The 22745-nt window shown below is 44.6% G+C and overlaps 1 protein-coding gene across 1 annotated transcript; it reads right to left on the reverse strand.

Annotated features, from left to right (window-relative positions):
- Positions 1–2354: 2354 nt before the first annotated feature.
- On the reverse strand, positions 2355–22672 carry VXN (vexin). Its single transcript, XM_065832434.2, has 6 exons — positions 22502–22672; positions 19331–19386; positions 12563–12701; positions 8942–9003; positions 7206–7291; positions 2355–5939 (listed from the first exon to the last, which is right to left on the reverse strand). The coding sequence occupies exons 1-6, from the start codon at positions 22566–22568 to the stop codon at positions 5753–5755; spliced, it is 597 nt and encodes a 198-aa protein (XP_065688506.1). The 5' UTR covers positions 22569–22672; the 3' UTR covers positions 2355–5752.
- Between the last annotated feature and the right edge of the window lie 73 nt (positions 22673–22745).

The following is a 22745-nucleotide window of genomic DNA, read 5'->3' on the forward strand; positions in this document are numbered from 1 at the left end:
TTTCACTGCTATGCAAACTGTGGCAGTGCAATAGGAAAATGTTGGTCTAAAATAAACAGATTAAACTGTTTTGGCAGGTGAATCTGTGGGGCGGAAGGTCTGACAAGGCGAGACACCTGGGGCCGGAGCTGCCAGCCAGTGTCTGCCTGGATCTCCTGCCTTGCGGTTCACTGTGGAGCCTATGGCTGCTCATGGGGCTTATGAATAAGGCCGATAAGAACGATGCCTGATGGCTTAGAAGAGGACCATCATTCACATGTGCTTCCACTTGATGTTCTCCTTTGAGCTCAGCTGCTTGTTTCTTCTGGGCCTTCATCTGACTTTATTAAATATTCAACTCTCTTTTTTCCTTCTAAATGCTTTGCTTTGTGTTTTAGGGATCCATGTGCCCATTCCCTTAAATAATAGTTTTGCCACTTAAAAAAAATACTTTTCAATATCATGTAGTGTTGAGCTTCTCACTCGTGCATAATCTGTGGAGTTAACACTGAGATTTTAAAAATCTCTCATAAAATATTCATGGCTATTTGAAATCTGCATTGTTTGTAGAGTTCACATACAGCGTTTCATCTGAGAAATCTGGCTTGGTTTTATTTGTATATGCAAGTCCTGATATTGCAACTTTTCTGGCTGGGTAACTCTCAGATGTGAAATTAATCTGCAAATGCCAATGTTTGAATTAGGTATGTTTTCTGTAAAAAGTGTGTGGTATTCCCCCAAGCAGTGATCTGTCTGTGAACAACTCTCCTGGCAAACCTGTTTGCTACAGGATCTGTAAAGCTGAGTGCAAAAGGGGAAGAAAGGCAGGCAAAGCATGTCTGAGATTTTATTTTTTCATGCATCAGTAAGAATTATTTTATATAGTAGCTTACCTTTAAATTTAGTACAGTTTATTTAAATAAAGCGATATGCAAAGAAATGATGGGTATTTAAATGAGTAGCTCTGCCACAAAGGTGTTTTTGAACTGGTGACAAGAAATTAGAAACCTTTTTTTGGAAATGAAACATAAATTCCTGTAAGTGGGATGGACTGTCATCAGGCAGTCTGTTTCAGTCAGGTCAGTGCCCAAGTTAGTCTCTAGTTCTGGGCAACCCCAAATTGTAAAATGACATGAAATGCATCTGAAAAATGCATCTTCTTATAGATGTTATAAAGTATGACAATATTCATGGGTCAGGCAGTGCCAGGCAGCTGCCCAGTTAGCAGCTTTTCTGTCTTTGAAAAAATGGTGGAGTTCACTTATTTTTTTAATCACTATTTCACATTATTCTTATGGTGCCCTGGAGTCAACCCAATGTTGCTTTCTGAACATTTTCATCTGGAAAATGTCTTGCATATCCACGTCCTGTTCCATACTCATGTTGACATTTTTAACACGTGACTAAGGGTCTGGTATTTGCAGAGGAGCTCCCACCAAACACCAAGCTGTTACCCCACATCCCAGAAAAAGAATCTGTGCCACATCCTGTAGTGTTGCCAGTTATCAAATGGACACTCCTCATTTTCTCATTTTAAACATAGACACTGTCTGTAATGAAAGGACCAGAAATGATGGACCTTTTCACCAGAGCTGTGTGGGGTATAGGCCGTGCGGCAGGCAGGGGGACAAACCATCCTCTAACAGATGGGTTGGTGACAGATGTCAACACTATACATTTTCTTTCCTTGTTGTATCTTAAAGCCTCTGCCCTTGCAGTCCTGTGTCAGCTGCCCTGACCTGGGCTCCTGCGTCCCTGTGCAACCCACCTCGTGTAGGGCCATGGTTCAGAGTACGGTCTCCGAAGACCACGTTTTGTTTGAGGTAAGTGACTTTGTTGTCAACTGATAGGGCTGAAGATGGGGAACTCTTAGTTTTATTCTCTACCAGAGCCTTATCAACCCTTGAGGATTCTCTGTCTTGATGCTGTATTTTGATGGGAGGGAGGTGACACTGCTTACCTCACAGGGCCATAGCGAGACTAAATGTTGTGTCTATAATGCATTTGAGGTCAGGTGTGTAAATTAAGGGTTTAGAGGGGAAGCCATATGAGGAGAGGCTAAAGTCACTGGGTTTGTTCAGCCTGGAGAAGAGGAAACTGAGGAGTCTCATCGTGGCTACAGCTACACAAGGGGAGGAGGAAGGATTGGTGCTGATGTCTTTTCTCTGGCGACAAATGTCGGGAAGATGCGCCAGGGGAGGTTTAGGTTGGACATTAGGAAAAGGTTCTTCACCCAGAGGGTGGTGGACACTGGAACAGGCTCCCCAGGGAGGTGTCACAGCCCCAAGCCTGATGGTGTTCAAGAAGAGACTGGACAACACCATCAGACACATGGTGTGAACTGTGGGGTTGTCATATGCAGGGACAGGAGCTGGACACGATGATCCTTGTGGGTCCCTTCCAACTCAGGACATCCTATGATTCTATGTGTATCTGACATCTAACTCCTTTTGGCAGTGCCATGGATTTTCTCTGAGTATCTGATGGCAAACAGTGATTCCACCACCCATAAAATATTGGAGCTGCTCATAAACATGCACTTCCAAGTCTCTCCCTGTGGGGAGCAAAATATGGGTTCTTTGTCATGAGGTGTTGATGTTCTTCAGTATCACAGACCCTGTCCTTACTTTCCACTAAATGCTTTCCAAAAGTCACCAAGACCTGCATGCTACCACATGCTACTTGCTCCTTTATTTTTTTTTTAATGAATGGAACATATTTTATTTAAATCAATAAAATAAGTATCTACTACAATACAAGAAATACCCATGGAAGTTCCTGGAATACAGAGAAATTAAATATGCTCCTTGTAAATCTCTCCTTCTCTTGTAGATCCGAATTATAAATTAAATAAATAAGAAAACCATAAATACACATTTCAAGATACAGCAATTATTAGGTAGAAACATTAATCCTCTCTTCTCCTCCTCCATCCTCATACTGCTTAAAGCTACCAATCAACAAACTAAATGCTACGATACAGTTCTTGTGACAGACAAAACTCTTGCTGGCCTGGCCTCTGTGTTGGGTGCTCTATGGGTCAAATTCACTACAAGGGCAGGTACCGCAAACACTCACTGTCTTAATTAAACCAAATGCAGTAAATTGACTTTTCTCAGTGTCTGTCCATCTCTTCTGTTTTTGCTCTGCTTAGGGAATTAGACTGAAAAAGGGAACTGGTGATTACTATTCTGCTTACACCTTGAACCTATGCATTGCTGTGCGAGAAAGCAGTCCCACTGAATTTACCAGGTTTACCTCTACGTGTAAAAATAGCATGTGTGTACGAGGCCAAGGCTTGTGGCAGGATTTCTACTGGCTGGCAAGTGGGAGGGAGTAGTGTGCTTGGTGATACTTGTGAAAGACATTTCAGGACAAACTCAGTCATGGCTGCAGCTTGGTTCAGTCATGGAAGACCTCATGCTGGCAGGGTTACAGTGTTTGGGCTGTTATGCAGGGGCAGCATCTCAGGCGTGTTGGACCCTTGTGAGAAAGCTCCTCTGGTGTTGTTCAGGTGTGCAGCCTTCAGCGGGCATCGGCATGGCTCCCACACGCCGTGGCTGGTGACACATGATCCATGCCAGCCCACCATTGCCCTTTTTCCTCGCCTTGCCAGCAGCCGAGGCCTTTCAGCGCACAGTTAATGAGGAGCTGTGCGCTCGTCCTTTCCCAGGAGGAAGAAACAAAAGCAGAAGAGCAAATCATCCCTCTGTCAGGCTGCTGGGCCACAGAAGGACTGCGGTCTTGGGTAAGGAGGAGGGGAGAGTCTGTGTGGCTTCTAGCTGCAAGGATGTCCTCTGTGAGTTGTTGAGCACCTCTGAAGGAGAAACCTGTGACAGAAGCAGTGGTGGACAGCTGAACGTGAAGGCTGACAGAAGTATTTTATGGAGGTCTAGTGCCTCTCCCCTCCTTGGCAGACTCTGGACTGGATTGGCTCTGGCCACATGAAAAGCCATAGTACTCTTTAAAATATACACTTCAATCTCCATCCCACCACTTTCTTTAGCAGGTCCAGCCCCATGCAGGTGTCACCTGCCCACCTTCTTTGGAGGCACCTGGGACATTTATTCTATAAAGCAAGTTGGTTATTGGGCTACTCCAGTTGCTTTCCCATCTTGCGGACTTTGGTTGCTCAGGTTGTCAAGGTGAGAACCCGTGAACCCAAATTGAGAGAAGCTGGCTGCTTCAGCAGCATTTCCCTCCGTCCCAGGAGGTACCCTGGTACCTCTGAGTTGGTGGCTCCTAAGCCTGCAGCTCTGCAGACTGTAATTCAAGGCTCCTTCAGTCCTGTGCTGCAAGAGAAATTAGGAATATACCTTTTTTTCTAAGTCCAGGCAGAAGATGAGCTTAACACATGCAGTGGCTGAAGTCAGAGGTAGCCCAAGTGCAGAAGTTGCCCAGGTGGTTGTGGCAGGAGGGGAAGTAGCTGTACCCACTGTTAACACTACTGATGTATGGTTCAGACCTTTGGTGGGTTCACGGCTCTGGAGCTTCCTCACCTTAGTACCCTGCCACTGTATGATGGCAAATCAGTATGTTTCAGTACACTGGCTGCAGATAAGCAAGTTTCAGATGAGAGCTTCTTTCCTCTGCTTCTGTCATCCAGTGCAACTTTGATTTTTCATTTATGCTTTGGGGCACTGGCAGTTAGATTAGAGGCGATCGTCATTACTATGAGCTTCCTCCAATTTTGTATTTCAAGGTCTGTGTTTAGGCAAACTGAAATGTTTTATAATAACCAGGGGAACACTCATATGAGGCAAATATTGTTCATGACTAATATTGTCTCTAATACTGGTGAAATATTTTTTATAAAACTTTTTTTTCTTTGAGAGGAAAAACCAAAGGACTATGATCAGCAACTTCTAAATTGAAAAAAAAAAAATTTTTTTTTGAGCTAATTCCATTAAATGCATCAGTTTGTAAACACAGGTCTCCTGTATGCAAATATCTCATGCTTAGTTGCCCCATTTACATATCTTCTTTCCTCCTAGTGTTTTATGCACTTAGTGAACTATCCTAATACCACATAGGCAGAGAGTAAGTTGCTGACTGTTACATAACATACAAGCAGGTTCTATGGAAAAAAGTATCCTGAGGTTAGCTAGTTGCTCACAGTTTGATCTGGCAGGACACATTCAAACACCAACCACTTGTCACATAGCAGAGTTTGGTAAATGTGTGTTTGCAAACTTGCTCAGTTCTCGCTCACCCATTCTCTTAGAATTATTACATCTTTTGCTCCTGCCTTGAAACATCGAAACTGAAGAAAAAAAGGTGTTAAGCACATGTCATTCAACCAAGCATATAGTAAGATGTGGTTTTTATCTCATGATATGAGAGGGGGAAGAGGACAAACAGCGGTACACAATGAGCAGAGCCCTGGGATTTAATGGCACCCTGAAACTGATTTGTTGCCTTGCAGGACCACACAAACCTCTTGGTAGGCTTTTCTTGTGAGTCTGAGCTGATTCGGACAGGACACGTAAAATGTTGAGTGGGCCAGCGGTATTTTCAGCATCATTGAGTCAAGATGTAAATCTGGTTAGATACTTGGTATTTTAGTATATCACAACAAAGAAAGGCCAGTGAGTTGCATCACATTCACCATTTACCTTAGCCTTTCTCCCACCGTTCTGAGGCAACGGCATCAAGTAATAAAAAGGATATTGTCTTCCTGGATGAGCTGTGCTGTGCCTGTTCCCTCAGTGATCCTAGAGCACCTTGTCCTGGCTAAAGGACTTTGGGTCTTTCTGAGTGATGCTGAGCCTTATCAGTCCGCCTCAAAGGCACTGTTTGTTGCCCCCAGGTACTCTGACTTCTTCTTGTGCTTCATCCACATCTTCCTCAGAAGGCTGGGTGTCCCACAGAGGTGGCCTCCCGTCAGTGGCAGGGAAGCTTCTGCTGCTGGTGGCAGGCTCAGGTCGTACTCTGCTGTCTTCCTCCAGCGCTGCCTGTGGCTACCAAACAAAGCATGGATGTGTCAGGCATTCAGCTCTGTGGCCCTTCTTCCCTGCTTGTGACTGGGAACCAAGGGCTGCCCATTCCACAGAATCATAGAATGTCCTGACTTGGAAGGGACCCACAAGTCCAATTCCTGTCCCTGCACAGGACAACCCCACAGTTCACACTATGTGTCTGAGTATGTTTTCCAGTCTCTTCTTGAACACTGTCAGGCTTGGGGCCGTGACACCTCCCTGGGGAGCCTGTTCCAGTGCTCCACCACCCTCTGGGTGAAGAACCTTTTCCTAATGTCCAACCTGAACCTCCCCTGGCACATCTTCCTGATGTTCCCTTGGGTTCTGTTGTTGGTCACCAGAGAGAAGAGTTTGGCACCCAGCCCTCCTCCTCCCCTTGTGAGGAAGCCATAGATCACAATGAGCTCTCCCCTCTGTCTCTTCTTCTCCAGGCTGAACAAACCAAGTGAGTTCAGCCGCTCCTCATACAGCTTCCCCTCCAAACCCTTCACCAACCTTATGGCCCCCATTTGCAAAGGTATGTTTGTGACTGACCCATCCCTGTGAGGAGGAGATGGGCTGCAATGAGGGACTGCTACTCCTGGCAAAGCCCTGGGGACTGTGCAGCAGCACCCAGGTGGGGTGAGCTCCTCCTGACCCAGGGAGATGTGCTGATGGACACTGGCTGAGAGAGATCCTACAGAGTGTGAGGGCATGGTGGCAATGAGCTTGTTACTGTCCATCAGGTGGCAATGGTGACATCTCAAATATCACCTGGATCGGTGTCTGGGTTAACTGCCTACTGATGAATGCATTTGTACTATGGCCAAGATGTTCCTTAATTACACTTAAAGACAATAAAGCTTTGTTTAAAAAAAAATTTAATAACATTTTTCTAAGGTATCTTAGGGCAAATATTATAGACCTCTAGGGAAAACACTTAAATTTTGAATTTAGATGTTTGTTTTTCTAGTGATAAAACAGAGTTACAACTGGTACCAGGGCATCTGTACGAACAGCCATGGCTGACAAGATAACCAGCATGTCCTTCAGCTGCTCTTTCCCTGCCTCTGAGAAGCAAGTGGCATGGCTTTACTGTAAACCACTGAGCTTTTACAGCTCCAGTTCAGAGGAACTCTGTGGCTGAGCGCTTCTTCGTGTTCCTGGTGGGAGGGTGCTCTGTAGCCAAGGTGCCCTGTCCCCTTCCCTGCCCAGCACCACCCCACATGCAGCCCCCAGGGTCGGCTGGACGGGTGGGAAGGGACTTACTCGTCTGTAGAAGTACCGTCACCTGCAGGAGGGTCTGTGACAGCCGCTGCTTTTGCTGTGATATGGGTAACTGGTGATGGTGGGAACTGCCAGAGGAAAAAGCATGTCATTAGGAAATGCCATTGATGAGTAGGGGCCCCAGGTTCCTCTGAGGGAAGAGGCTCGTTTAGAAAAATTAATAAACACTGTACATCTCTTAACAAGAGAAAGCAGGTAGAGGATTTGACTGCACAACTTTTAGCCACGCATATGAGCCACAGGGCTCATATGAGCAAAAATTATACAACCCATTGAAAGAGGGAGGCTTCCAGATCTTTTCATTCCCTAGTTTTTTATGTCTGGCTTCCCAAGGAGGTGAGGTTTTCTTCAGGCTGGGCAGCCTCTTGCACCTCTTCACAGGCCCCCTCTACCTCTGGCTAAGGAGCAGCTGTCCCAGCCATTGCTGCTTCTTGGGCATTCAGAAATGTTCATCTGTTTTGCTGGATGCTGGTCTGTGCCATGGGAGAACCTGGTTCATACCCCAGGTCTATCACAGCTCCAAAAGTGCCTAATCATCACCTTCCTCCTTGTTTTATTTAACCATGAATCGCCTGCCAGAGCTGAGTCATGTTTTCCCACAAACAGGCTGAGACTGGCATATCCTCCAAGATGTTAAGCTAACGTGTGGGCTGCCCAGAATAGAAAAAAAAGGTCAAAAAAATTGACGTGCTCTCATCATTTCAGGCAATAAACAGAATTACTGTTTTTATTGGCAATATTGAAAATTTTCTTCATATTCTTGTCACTACTATAACTGGTCTTAAGCTGTCTAGGGCTGTTACCCCTGGGATTAACCTGAGACTGGATATGTTTAGGTGTGCTCTGCAAGTACCCCAAGACTTAAAGATGTTTGCAATTACTTTTGCAAGCATCCGCTTGAATTTAACTGGGTTAATTATTGGTAGGTGCAATTAGTTTTATAACACTGAATACAATTAATTTTGACCACCCTTCAGTATTGGACAGTCATTTTTCTCAGGTGTAGCCCAGCTACCAGCTAGCAAGTGTATTACAGCCGTGCAAAAGAACATTTTAAGCCACAAAGTTTCTATAGCATGGTCTGGTGTTGGTCAGAAACTTTTCAAAGGACTATTTGCTGTTTGAAAATCTAGTTTTTATAAAATGTAGGGGCTGTTTATTGCTAAGAGACAGTAGAGAGGAAAAATATTTTAGTAAAGCTGAATAATTCTTAACCAAAGTATTTTGTCTCTCTATTACAGAAAAAATTTTCAGGGTTCATACGATGATTTTCCCATCAGGTCTTTATTGACATTTTTTATTGATCTGATTGTATTGTCGGGATGGCATCCTGCCAAATATGAATTATTTGATGCTTGTTACATTTTAGAAATAATTTTTTTCCCAGTTTGTGAAATTCTCTGAGAAACAAGAGGCTAATTCTTCCCAGGTCTTGCATGGGCTTCTCCGTGCAGGTGGCTGAGCACCCAGCACCGGGATCCTGCCTGTTCTCATCCTGCAACACCTCCTTGGTTCCCTGACAGACAGCCATCCTGCGCCAGTCTCTGCTCCCAGCTAAGGGTATCCTGGCATAAATCATGTCTCAAAGCCTTAACGAGGACTGTGAAATCTGCACATACTGTGGCAGGATGACATGCTGTTGATGTGGGACACTTTGACAGATGCTGGGGTTTAAGATGCATCAGACAGTAGTACTTGGTCTTGCTGTATTTACTTACCAAAGATTTTCCATCCAACAGGTGATTACAGGACTTGGATGATTCTTGTTCAGTAATTCCCACTGCAAAGCATCAGAAACATGGCATTATCAGTAATTATCCCATTGGCACAGCTTATATTAAAAGCCTCCTTCTATGAAGTTAAACCCAGATACGAACAGGGCCCAGATTCAGGTTATGATCCCACTAGATTTGATTACAGCCAAAAATGCAGAAGTTTCTTTATTATTATCATCTACTGTGATGTCAAAATAAGTGATTTTGGAATTGCTTAAGTCATTCTGGAAAGTCACTCAACTGCTTGCTCCTGGACTTTTCCAGTGGGACGATGAACTGTCCTTAGCAGACCAAGCTCAGTGGGAGCCCTTCTCCTCTGTGAACACTCATGTCTATGTATATAAATAGAGCGGTCCCATCTGCTGCTCCTCAGCAGAGGTTGGGTAACAGTTTTTGTGCTTCTTGGAGCCCGCATTTCCAGGTTTGTCCTGCCTAGGAGATCGTCCTGCTTGCTGGCTCGCCTTGGGTATTCTTACTTGGGCAGAGCTGTGTGCTACATTCACCCCATCACAGGGAGGGATTTCAACCCTTCTGTCTGCCTGTGGCTGGATGGAACCTCTCTCTGCTGTCGTCCAACCTGGAGGTTACCTTTCAGTTACAAGTGAGTGCTTGGCTGATAACTTCTCCATGGATAAATGCTCACTGACATTCCTGCCAGTTGTGCTGGGGAAATAAATACATGAGGGATTCCAGATTTCTTTCTCATGAAGCCAAATACTCCCATTTCATTGTGAGAATGTGGATATCTTTTTTGTCTTCTTTCTTTCTGTTCATGGCCATTTTCAGTTGTCTGCTGTTTTTTTAAAGGGTGTTCAGGTAAGCAAAGATCTATAGAAATACCAGGATTCACAAAGACAGAGGACGGAATATAATTCATAGCTGCTGTGACCAATGGAATCTATTAATAAATAACACCAGCAAGCATCAGAAATACCTAAAGTGCTGCTTATAGTACTGTCTCCAGCATGAGTTCCCAGTCAGAACTGTGTTCTCCTTCTGGGGGCAACATTTGACCATGATAAATATCTTAACTAGCCTCTCTCTTCCCGCTTCCCCTCACAGTAATTCCATTAGGTACCCAACTGTATCCCTCATGTCAAAGTTTAATTCAATTACCTCCTCTCATCTTGCATATTAGGTACTAACAGCATTCGGCAAGTGGCTCCAGGCATCAGTGCTTCAGCTAATGTCCATAATTTTCTTTTTTTTTTTTCCCCTTTTTGCTTGCTCTTGTATTGTCTTGATTCTCTTCTTCAGCCTGTCTCTCTTCTTATTACATATAGAAAATATTCTAGCAAAGTTTCAGCAAAAGAAAGTCCTCATGACTTCAGGTTCACAAGTTGTGCTTTACCAAAACTGAAGTCTCTTTAATGTTGCACAGTACTTGTCTGTGGAGCAAGCACAGAAAACACTGCAGACCTCTCCAGGCTCTCTCATGGCACCCTGTTCTCTGGGTAGGCAGTATTAGTACAGTGCCTACTGAAACCGGAGGGTGCAGCACATCACAACAAAGAGCTATTTTTATTTTCATACAAATATTTGCAAACACTCCTGCTTTCCTGCCCTTAAAATGCCACATTTGTGAACTCAGGCACTCAAAAGTTATGAAACAACAGGATTGGACGGAAATTATTTCATCCCCCAAGGATACAGACATTGAGATTCAGTCTCTAATTTGTGACCAGAAACCATTTTTCCGTAGGCTTTCTGCCTCACTCATATAGACAGCATTCACTCAGAAAGCAGCTGTTTATGCTTAGCTTTTATTGCTCAGCACACAGCCCTACACCTACTTTCCATACCAGTGAAGCTGCTGAAGACAGAACTATCAATATTTTCACTTGCTTTTCTATATTGCTGATCACTGTGCTCATCATCTGCACAAATGTTTTAAAAAAGCAGCTTCGTCACCTCCTGGAGGACAAAGAGTTAAACCAGGGAAGCAGAGGTAGGTACTGAGTTTAAGACTAGGAGTTCCTGGGATCCAGTTTTCCAGAGGCTTGAGCAGGATGCGGCACCGTTTGCAGTCTGCACAGTTTTTAGTGGTGGCAAGAACAAGTGCTCCCGGTGTCAAAGTCAGGGGTGTGAAGCAGGCACCCAGAAAAGGGAGAGACACTGGCTGTGTGAGATTACAGGCATCACCAAGGAGCCTGGTGGCAGTGATGGACAGACTTCAGGGAGCTATTGCAGGGGAGACACCACCAGGGTCCCTGAGCACCCTCTGTGCTAGGGGAAGAGGGATCCCATGAGCAGGCTTGCCTGGCTGCACAAGCTCTGTTGTCTTGTCCAGATCCTCCTGATGAATTTATCCTGTCCCACTCTCCTCCCTCCCTCGATCCCTCCCTCACTTCCTCAGTCCCTTTGGTGTCTCTTCTGTTTTCAGTTCTCTTTCACCAAGCACTGTCAAATCTAATTCCTGTTTCTCCCTCTTTCCCACTCAGCATCCCAGTTTCTTTGCTCCCTTTCTGCCCTTACAAGAACTATTTCCCCCTCTTCCGCTCACCTTTGTGGATTCCCACACCTTTTCTCCTGTTCACACCTATCTGTCATCCTTTACTGCTTGTTTCCCCTTAACAGCAGAGACCAGCAGTCCCTCCTTCCTTCCCCCTCGTCCCTCTGTCACCCCCTGCCCCACAGTGGGTCCCAGCCACTCTTCCTCCTCTCCTCACTCCATCCCCTAAGCTCCAACTCCTTGTTCAGCCACTTCTTGGCTCTGATGCTGGTTTGAGAGCTTTCCTTACAGTCCCAAGCTAAGTTTGTTCCTTCCCAGTTTCCAAGGCCTCTCTCTCGCCTGGTCGGTGTTCCAAGGGGATGGCTTATGAGCAGTGCAGTTGCAGACCGGTGCCTTCATGATAGTGTCTGTTCTACAGATTTAGCAATTTTTAACAGATCAACATCCAGTGTGTCTACCAAACACGTATCACATGGGATTTTTTCAAAGGCTTATGACTTGATCGCATCTGGGTGGTTTTTCAAGGGAGAGCAAAAGATGCGTTTTTGATTATAAGGCCACCCCTTGCATGGCCCTGCTCTGGCTTTGGCCTTCTAGACATAACACTCCAGTGCTGAAAGAGCTGAATGACCAGTCATTTATGTTTACTCATTACCTTGGTTTTGCCTTGGCAAACTCTATTTTTCCTTCCTTGCTGAACAAGTTTTGGTTGAAAAAAAAATAATCGTGTCTGTGGCTGAGATCCAGAATCTAAAATTTCATCCCATGTAATTATGTTCTGGCAAGTTCTAAGCAACTGAGCAGGGATCTTATATAATAAGATGACTCAGGCAGACTTGGTAATGTGCAATCTATCTTCTCAAAAATATTGTCAGCCTTCGGAAAGGGAGCCACTATGACTCTGAGTAAAGAGAGCTGATGACTCTGAGTAGAGCGAGTTTATGACTCTGCAGTGCCACGGTCGTTATATCATTAATCCCACCAGACATTTTAAGCATGGAAGTGTCCTTCAGGTACCTAGCAAAGCACCTCCTTCACTGCAGACTGGAGGGCTGCAATATCTGAAAATATCCTGAAGCCACAGAGGAATGAAGCCACTCCTGGGGACTCACCGTGCTGGGTAGCCCCCTTGGCCAGGGAGGGTCCCCGCTGCGTGCTCTGCAGATGGCCCAAGCCCCGCACCTTGTCTTCGCTGTACAGCACCTGGAGGAGGTCACCCTGATGGGGACGATGGTCGGATACGGCTATGACCTATGGGGAAGAGGAAAAACCATCCTGTTACACCGGGTTGTGGAGATCAGGTGGTCTGTCAAGGTCCCCGTGGAGCAGTATGGTGCTTGCTCTTCCTGCTGCTTTACTGTCATCCACAGGGGGTTTTGCTGGATGGGGACTGTGGGATTTGAAGGGTTTGTTTTGTCTGGGTCCTGCCTCCATGCATGAGATGTATAAAAGTACAGGAAAATAATTTGTGGTTTCTCTGAGACCCAGCTGCTTAGTTGCACCTGCCTGTATTCTCCTCAGGAGACTGAAATGTGGTTCAAGATCTACTGAATAGGTTATGCCTTTGAGACAGCTCAAATTTAATTTCTTATTGCATCATATCTTGGGCAATCAGTTAAACTTATGCAATGTGAATTACAAATGCTATTTCTTCATGGCCTCCCCTGTCTTTTGGACTTTTGGATCTTGAGGGTCTCTTCCAACTGAAATGACTCTATTATTCTATGAAATTTACATTTTATACCTGGTAAATGACTACAGAAGATCCAAGGCAGTGAACAACTGTGCTCCTAGAGATGAACTTTCACAAACACTAGATTACACAAACAAAAGTCACCGAGAGCTGCATTTTTTAAAGTTAGGCCCCTGCGTCTCAAACAGAGTCCTTCAAAATGAGCATGAACAAAATCAAGTTCTTTTCTGCGTCTATCAGGACTGAGCCATGGTGCTCACTGCGCTGCCACAAACAGATGGGGAGGCCAGAGCTAACGTGAGCTTTAAAAGCAGGGATGGGCTCCAACCAGGTGGATCCATTAGGATTGTTACCTAGGATGGTCCAGAAACAGTTTTATCAAGAAGATTCAAGTCCTGACAGCAGGGAAAAGATGTTTCATACTTTTTTTTTTTTTAAATAATAATGTTTCCCTGAAGTCTTGATACTGTCACACAGAGAACAAGTTAAACAGGGCAAAGATCCAAACCAGTGAGGAAACAAGATGTGGCAACTATTCTGACTCTTTTCTATTAGACTTATTTATGTTAACCTTATGTTGGAAGACCGGGAGAAAAGCAGTTACTTGCATCTAACTGATGACTGCTAGTTGCCAGTTATGTGTATTATATGTAAATACAGTAATTTTGTCTCAAGACTGAGACCAGCAACTGACCAGCCTGCTATTCATATAGAAAAAACCTTAATTCCATCTATTGCTTTGCCTTCTAACATAGACTCAAGATAAAAATAAGACTGCGTTCGGGCACATGCCCTCACACAAAATTATCCATTTTCTTGAAGTAAGCTTTGATTCAGTTTGCCATTAATGTGCAATATTTTGTGTATGTGAATATAAAAACACATGCAAACCAGTGTTTTACAAAAAGGAAAAACCCCAACCTGACCACTTTTTACTCTTTTGACTCCATGTACCCTCAGGAGTCTGGAGGTGGCTACATGACATAGATCCAACTGACCAGCAGGACAAGGAGCAGAAACTGCTCAACAGCAGGCAAAAATACTGCTGGAAAGGGCTGATGAAGCAACCAAAACCTAATCCAAGACCTAAGAGAGGTTTTCTCTTAGTTCCTAGGATTTTAGCACACAGCCCAACATAGTCCCTGCTCTGTAATCTACTTACGGACATGCCCAGTGTTAAGTTGAAGTTGGAGGCTGCAGTTGGGGCCCAGCTCTCCTGACCACGAATCCGATGCTGCCAGACAGACCTGAGCCTCAATAATTCAGAAATGAGGGTGATGTTGGTGATGAGAGACCTCCTGTTGCTACTTAAGCAGTTGGCGCTGGCTCCTCCCAGCTGCCCCTGGACCAGTTCCAGGACGTCCCCATCCCTCTGCAGCATCTTCTCGCAGGCTGCAGGCTCCTGTGACATGCCCTGACCACCCAAACCTTGCAAACTGCTTATCAGGGGCATGACTCCCTCATCACCACAGTGACATTGCTGGAGACACCTGTCTGTCTTCAACATGATGAGGCTGTGGCTGGTAGGGGTCTCTCATGACAGCCCTTGGGGTCTGCCTCAAATGAACTGAGCTCTTCTGGCTTTCAAGGAACACTACAGAGCTCACCCTTCCCACCAGCTCTGGGAATATGCGCAGTGCTCTTCGTCATGCTCAGTCGTCTTTGGTGTCTGGCAGAAAATATTTGCAAGCCTCTGCTACTGAGACACCCAAGGCCACTTATCTTGCATGGTCATCGAAAGAGCATTTTTGGTAAGCAGGATGCTGCTTGCAGTCATCCCTAATCCTGAAAGTGGTGTATTTGATCAGTGTAAACCACCACTGACTTGAAACTAAACAGTCTGCCTGTGTGTTGCAAAGGAGGAAATATAACTTGGGGAAAGGAAGCAGGATTTTCAACTTCATGAATAGCAGAAATTATTTAGCTGTGTTGTTGTGTTTTCGGGATTCCTTGTTACATGTCGGATCAGTAACAACAAAATGCCTTCAAACAGAAGGATGTATATAAAAATGTTACAACGCTGTTTGCCATTACAGCTGGAGACAACAGTGCAATCTCTATAATCACATCTTCAGTTAACATCTTTGTTTGGAGCATTTGGCTGTAGCACACTTTTGAAGTTTCTTATCTCCTAATTCAAGATTTCACTGTGACTTTGGCTACCTCACCCATTACTGTAATATGCAAAGACTTATCTAGGTCAGGAAACTAAACCTGCTGTAGCACAGTTTTGATCGAAACTGGAGCTGACATTTCTCTAGGGTACCTAGCGTAAGGCAGAAAGATCAGCTGGAAGTCACTTTTCTTTTCTAGACCTACCAGGAAATTTACATCTGTGTGAATGGTGGAGTCACCCAAACTATGCAGAAATAGTAAACAGCTCTCTAAAAAACTACTGGTTTTAAAACCTGTAAGTCCCTTGACCAGCTCAGTCTGTTTGCAGGATGCTGACCCTGAATTCAGAGCTCAGCAAAGTCACTTTTGTATGGACTTTACTGTGCACTTGAGAGCACTGAGTCCCCGCATACCTGCTGCTGGAATTAGCTGTGTTAAGCAGGGGGCATGGAGGATGCAGGAGGGTTGCAGAGCACCATGGAGGCCGTTCCAACAACCCTGCTCCTGGACTCAAAATCCCACTGCCAAACCATCAACCAGCCAGAAAAGGTGACAATTAAACATCTGGCTTTGGATAAAACTTTGAAGCTTAGAGGCTGAACAATGAAATGCTTGTTAGTGGAAGAAATGCCACCTTTGTAGAGTTAAGCTCTTTTTGATGGTCTAATGCTGATGTAATATTTAATGTGGCAGAACTAGCATACATGGAGGGATTTGCCATTTTTCTGCAAAGCAGCCAGGTACTGATGTCTGAACTGGTTTTAGAGTTCTAACCAAAGGATTTTGGGGCTGGGAGAGTGAGGGAAGAGAAGGGAAGAATCTAGTATTCCTGGAAATGACTCTTAATATGGCAATAGGAACTGCAAAAAGTGCATGTTTGTGAAACACTCAATTAAGAAAAATAAGATGTTTCACCCTTTCTTTCACCCTTCCACAGTCATGATCATGCTTTTGGGGTGGGTTCTTGAATGGGATGGAAGTTGCTCCTCGGGGTCAGTCATTTGAATGTTAAATCACTTAATGCTGCACTGTTTGAGTATTTCTGCCACAAAAAAAATGTCTGGTAGATGTCCACGTTGTTTGCTATTTTTGCCCTTCCTGAGGATTAAAGTTGTGCGTCCACTGCAAACACCAGAGCAGAAGATTTCATGTTAGCTGAGGCATTTCTGCAGCACTGGCTGCAGGTGCAGAAATAAAAGTGAAAACAATAAATCATCATTTTGCTACTTTTGTGCAGGTCTAGAAATTGGCAATCACAACTTCCTCCCAGGCACGTATGTTCCAGTATGTGCTATTTATTTGAATGCTTGCCCACGAGCTGTGAGCAGCTGCATCGCACTGAGGAAGGGGAATACGCAAGCCTGAGAGGTGACTGTGCCAGTGGCTTTGGTTCCAGAGCCTTGCTCCGTTTCTCAGCTGGAGCTGCAGAACATTCCTCAGGCTCGGTGCTCCCACCATTAATATGATGCTGCCTGCATTGTGACTAAGGGCCAATCAAAGGACATCTTTAATCGGGGTCGGGAAAGCCCCAAAGGAAAAAAACCCAAAAACCCACACAGCAAAAAACCTAAACCTCTAAAAATACAGCAAAAAAACAGGGACTTTCTTATCTTATTTTCTTAGAGCATTGTGAGTATAGTGCTGTTACAGCAGCTGATCCAATCCAAATTAAATATTAGAGGCTCCCACTCAGCAGAAACAACAACTAACTGCTGAGGTTTGTAACATGATAACAGACATACAGTTGCCCTAGATTTCAATGAAAAATTTTCAGCGGAATAGTTTTAGGAGAAAATTCTGGTTGAAAATCTGGGTATTTTATTGGAAAACTATCTATCTTGTCGAAAGAAAATGCAAAATTATCTGAGCATTCTGTTTTATTACATCAGAATAGTTCACTTAATACACTAATGGCATAACAAATAAAAAAGGGGTATCTCAAAATGACTTATTTTAATTAACACTCTGGCATCCTGACTTTCATCCTCATTTGGAATGAAGAGTCATTTTGAAACCTCAGCCTGAGTTAATGGGACAAAACTAAGATCTTCACCATTTGAGAAAATACACAGATACAGTGTGTTATGCACCCTTCGTGGGGACCACTTCAGTCACCCTGTGGAGTGTTTGGATTGATTAACCAAGAGAAGGGCTGGGAGTGAATGTGGTGAGGTTTTTCCCAATGCACGGATGAGTGTGGTAAGCAGGGGGAACCTACGGTGCTGTGGAGAGATCAGGGAATTGAGAATATGAAGATGAGGCTATTTACAAATGAGAATCGGGCTGGGAAGTGAGATAGGGCATGGAAAAAGGAAAGGCCGTGCAGAAAAATATTTCAACAAAGTGCTGGAGAACAGATAGGTCTGTAGTGAGAAGAAATGCTTTGGCAGAAGAGTCTTACAGCTTGTAAAAAGCGCTTTGATATGCACAAGAGAAATGACTGCTGCAAGCCAGAGTTGCGATAAAAGGCTCGTGGAAAGGGCTGTGAATGGGCCAAGCAGATTTGAGGAGGGAAAAGTGGCTCTGAAGACAAGACAACTCATGCCTAAACCAGTGCATCAAAGTGTCCAAACCTGGAAAACATTTTCTCAGAGCATGAAAAATGTTTGGTTCTTTTATTACTGCTGTTACTATTATTTGTTTAGTCATAATAATTGGAGGCAAAAATATTTACAGATCTATTGAAGAGGACGGCAAGGAACGAGGGTCCCTCATACAGCAAAGGGAAAATGGGAAGGGAGGAGAAAAAAGCTGAAGCTTCGCAGCACAGCGCTGTGGGTGAGAGGGTCGGGAGGAGAGGACCATGTCCCTACCCATGCCCAGCTGCAAGCTGCCACCCTGCTCTTCAGCTGCAAGGCAGCCCCGTGCTGTTCCACTGGACTCCTTTGCACAAGGGCCGTGAAAATGGCTTGTGCCCCATCAGCAACTGCAGCAGAGATTTTCTGCCTGGGGGACACTGAGGGGAGACCTCATCACGGAGGAGGGGCAGGCATTGATCTCTTCTCTCTGGCGACCAGTGATGGTATCGGAAGGAATGTCAAGAAGATGTGCCGGGGAGGTTTAGGTTGGACATTAGGAAAAGGTTCTTCCCCCAGAGGGTGGTGGAGCACTGGAACAGGCTCCTCAGGGAGGTGTCACAGCCCCAAGCCTGACAGTGTTCAAGAAGAGACTGGACAACACCCTCAGACACATGGTGTGAACTGTGGGGCTGTTCTGTGCAGAGACAGGAGCTGGACTCGATGACCCTTGTGGGCCCTTTCCAACTCAGGACATTCTATGATTCTATGATTCTCCAAGGGCTTTGCACACCTCGCCTTCAGGATTAAAAATATCGGACCACTCACCAAGAGCTCAGTTGTTAGTTTTTCTCTGTGTTTGTGTAGGGCAGACAGAATAGAAAATGGAGTCAAAGATGCTTCCAGATGGGAGCTCAGCTTGTCGAATTTGGGGGGCACCTCACTGGTAGGGAGTGGGGAAAGCTCTGGCTGTGCCCTCCGTGCGGTGCATGGGGGTGAGTCGAGGACAGGCAAGAGCTGCCAGGATCAGAGGACAAGCATCCTCCTGTACCTCTCTCAGAGTCATCTTTTGAGTCATGGTTGCAGTCCATTGCTGGGTGTTTTTCTCCCAGATTCCCTGGAGAAAGGGATACTGGCTCCTTGATTAATGTATGTATTGATATAATTTGTTTGCTTTTCATTCCTGTTTTGTCCCTCTGGCACTACTGTTAAGGCTTTATGGATAAAAGTTCAGTCTGTGATTCCCTCAGATGACCCACATTGATAAGCTGTGATGTTCTTTTTGACTGACTCTGCACAGCAAGACTGTATTTTTTGAAGTTTCAAAATGCTTCTGTAAATAAACTCTAGCTTTACAGAAACTCCCCTTTCTGTTTCTCACCTCACTCCCTGCATCAGACACCAATGCACTTCTTTGCCCCGAAAGATCAGCTTCCCAGGTATCCACCACATTTTTAAGGATAAGTTTAGCCAACTAGAATTAAAAAAAACCACCAACCAACCAAAACAAACAAACATACAAAACAGAGAGGGAGAGAAAAGGAGATTTTTCTTACACTCTTTGTTAGGATGTGCTGTGTAGTTTTGGATCGTCTTCGGGCGGGACTACATGCTGCAAAAAGAAGAACAGGAGCACAATCAGGGTGCAGTGGAGGCAGATAAGCCCAAGCAACACCATCAATAGAGGTTCTCACTGAAAACAGTGGTAAGGATGAAACTTTTGGGAGCCCATAAGTAGACTTTCATGTGGATAGCAAGGAAGGAGGGCCTTAGGAGTAGCTTTTTTAATGTCACCTCAGAGAATATGTCCTAGCTATACAATGCAGATATCCATGGGGGCAGGACAGCAGCCTTCTCCAAGTGTCAGCACCTTTCCCATCTGTCCTTCTCCTTCCTGAGTTTTGATCTGCCCTCCCACCTGCTGATGTTTCAGAAGGAAATGATCTTCTTGTTCCATCCAGTCACCTTCCAACATGACTAGTGTATACATTAACTTTGGAGAGGACTAACATTTTATCTACATGTCTTTATTTTCAGTAAGCTCCAACTGCTTCATGACACCATTTCATTTATGCTGCATGATGTCCAAAGCACAACACTTGCACTAATACTAGTCTTTTTTAACCCTCAAAATGACCCGTTTGGTTCTTGAACTTGGGGCATTTTTGCTTGAAGTTTGTTTCTCAGTTTTATTTTGCAGACCCATGCAGACACCAAAATCACAGGTGAAATAACATTGCTAGCCACAAGACTCAAGATACCAGGACCATAAGCCAAGCTTTTGACTGGACTGAAGCAATTAGTTTCGGGTGAGTTTTTTGTGTTTGGTTTGTTTGTTGTTATTGTTTGTTTGTTTGTTTGCTGTTGTGTTGTTTGTTTGTTTTACAAAGTGAAGGTTGTTTGAACACCTGTTTCAGTTTGACTTGAAACAGGCCTGAAAGACTCTGTGATATTTCCAGTGCTCCCTCTCATCATATCTTCCCTTTGCTTTTGAAAATAACTACCCTCTCCTGTGTTCAGGCTACAGGAGTCATGACTACAGGATTTAGCAGCCAGTGACAGAAGCAGGCCTGCACAAACCTGTCAAATTCAGAGAATTAACTCCAGTTCTAAAGGCTGACCCTGAGGGCGAGGCACGTGAATGGGGCTTTCCTATTCAGGCTCCAGGTATAACCCAAAGGCTTCCAAGAGCTAAGAAGGTTTGTTATGGCATGATGGGTGACTCTTAACTCTCCAGATGAGCTTTCCTTTACATTTTGGCATACATTCAACTCCAGGAGTTTCAGTGCTTATCTCTGCTATATATTAAGGTTTGCAAAGAGCTTTGAAGCTGTGGAAGCAGCTGGAGGTCATCCAAGGCTGCTTGTTACCGCAGCCAAACTCCTCTCATCTGACAGCCAGAATAAGAAGTGCCCAGGCTTTCCAGGGCTCCGTACAAGCAGAGCTGGCAGCAGGACCAAAGCTACTCTTCCTCAACACCTTGTGTTTGTCTAAAATCTGCCCCTCAATACCCCGGTGAGGATACAAGTGATGGGCATTAGGATCCCACTGGCTAAAAATGAAGTTTTAGCTAATGCTCTGCCCATGGTGAACCAGGACCCTGGACAAGGGAGGTGATAAATATTGTCCAGGGTCCCTGCCAGCCAGCCGGTGCAGCACAGGGAACTTCCACACCGAGCTCATCACAAGTAAGTTATCTGCCAGCACTGAGCCTGAGAGCGTGCTAAGCTGTCAGTTTGATTAGGGCCTGTTTTTCATGACGTGATATCCTCAGGGATCCCTACTGCCTTCTGCAGGACATGCTTTATGTATTAAACCATAGTGAGTGTGAGATGAAAAACAAACATAATGAAGGTTTTTTTTTTTAAGGTTTAGTTTTCATTTGTTTGTGTGTGTTTGTTTGTTTGTTTGTTTGTTTCCTTAGGAATACATTTTAATTTGCTTTTGAAGCTGTTGCAATCACCTTACTTTGTGAATTTCATGTGAGGACAAAACTAAATGCTCACAAGCAAAACACTCAAGTGCAGAAAAGTTTACTGATGCAAGGAATCATCTTCTTGTCTCTCTAGTATTGTATATATTTTACTGGACAGTGTGAGGAGCACAGTTTATATAGATTTCTACCAGAAACAAGTACCGTTGTGCTGTTATTGGTACCCAGGCTAGTGCACAAGGAATAAATGTGCTCAGGTAATAAATTTGTGTATTTAATATTATGTATCATCCACAGTCCAACTTGCTGCCTGTCATCTGCCAGTGCGAGTGGCAAATGGCTTACAGGGGCTGAAGAAAGGCAAGGCATGAAAGGGAAACCCCAGCACCAGCAAACATGCAATTACTTGAATAGCCATTGAAAGGAGAATCGCGGAGGTAGACAGAAGTGACCCACTTGTGCTGGAGCACAATGGCAGCAATGCAAACAGTGGGGCTGCAGGGCTCCCCCTGCAAACATGATTTTCTGCAGGGAGTGGGAGCAGGAAGGGAAGACTGACTCCTCACAGGGGATGTTTCTGGCTTTGCCTGCAAAAGGATGTTTTTATGTACAGCCCAGCTTTCAGGCAACAAAAACAATTACAGTGATGTTTCACTTTGTCATTTCCACTTATATTCTGAAATAAAGCAGCTGAGAGCTCATGCTTCCAGCTTGCAAATAAAGATCCGATCTGGCCCCACAATTTGTTTTCCCTGCTTTTACCTGCTTTCTTTTTCTTATTGATGAAATATGCAGCTATTGAGTTTAAACTAATTTGTTCAATCAAATGCAGACTGGGCTTTGTCCGGTTCTTGCTCTTCATTACAAGCAATTAATGTTAATCATGCATTCATTTCCAGGGCATGGCTTTGGAAATGTTCCACTTATTGAGCCAGCAGACTTAAATTCAACATTCATGCAGTTCACCCGGTTCATCTGAGCTGCTAACTGCTCGCAGAACTTCATTTTCTTTTCTGTTACGTAGAATAGCCACACAGTTGCAAGCTGTCACTTTAGCAATTACCTCATAGGTATATCATCAACACCATTTCCAGATCTCCCAAATTTGCCAGCGTAAAGATTTTATGCAGCCACAATATCAAAGCACCTGCACAGATCGGCTCCAGCAAGCAGCAGCGAGCACGGCAGAGCAGAGGAGCTGCTCCCTTCAGAGATTTCCCTGATGCTGAAACACCCCGCCTGTCTAAAACATAACAAACACCATAGCGGTTGTTAACAGTTTTGCTGTACTCACATTTGGATGAAATCACGGTAGTGAAAACTTCTAAATTTTCGTCGCTGCAGCTGTAAATCTGGTGCATTTTCCACCTCTCCCTCCTGACTGCCTTTCTGCTTCATGCAATCGCTCTGAACTTCTGGTAAATAGGTTTCACTAATCCAATCTGGCTCTGTGATCATTGTCCAGATCTACAAAGGACAGACTGATGCTGTGATCTCATCTCATTCCATATTCTTCATCGCAACATTTTCTGCTCCCA

This window comes from Patagioenas fasciata, chromosome 2 (genome assembly GCF_037038585.1).
Source record: "Patagioenas fasciata isolate bPatFas1 chromosome 2, bPatFas1.hap1, whole genome shotgun sequence".
Classification (NCBI taxonomy): Eukaryota; Metazoa; Chordata; class Aves; order Columbiformes; family Columbidae; genus Patagioenas; species Patagioenas fasciata.

Bases quoted from the DNA above. Each gene is read 5' to 3' on its own strand.
- VXN (XM_065832434.2), bottom strand. From the start codon at position 22,568: ATGCACCAGATTTACAGCTGCAGCGACGAAAATTTAGAAGTTTTCACT. The intron at 12,702-19,330 runs GTAAGAAAAATC...TCTTCCCCATAG, and splicing joins AGCACATCCTAACAAAGAGT to GTCATAGCCGTATCCGACCA. The intron at 5,940-7,205 runs GTAAGTCCCTTC...TTTGTTTGGTAG, and splicing joins GACGGTACTTCTACAGACGA to CCACAGGCAGCGCTGGAGGA.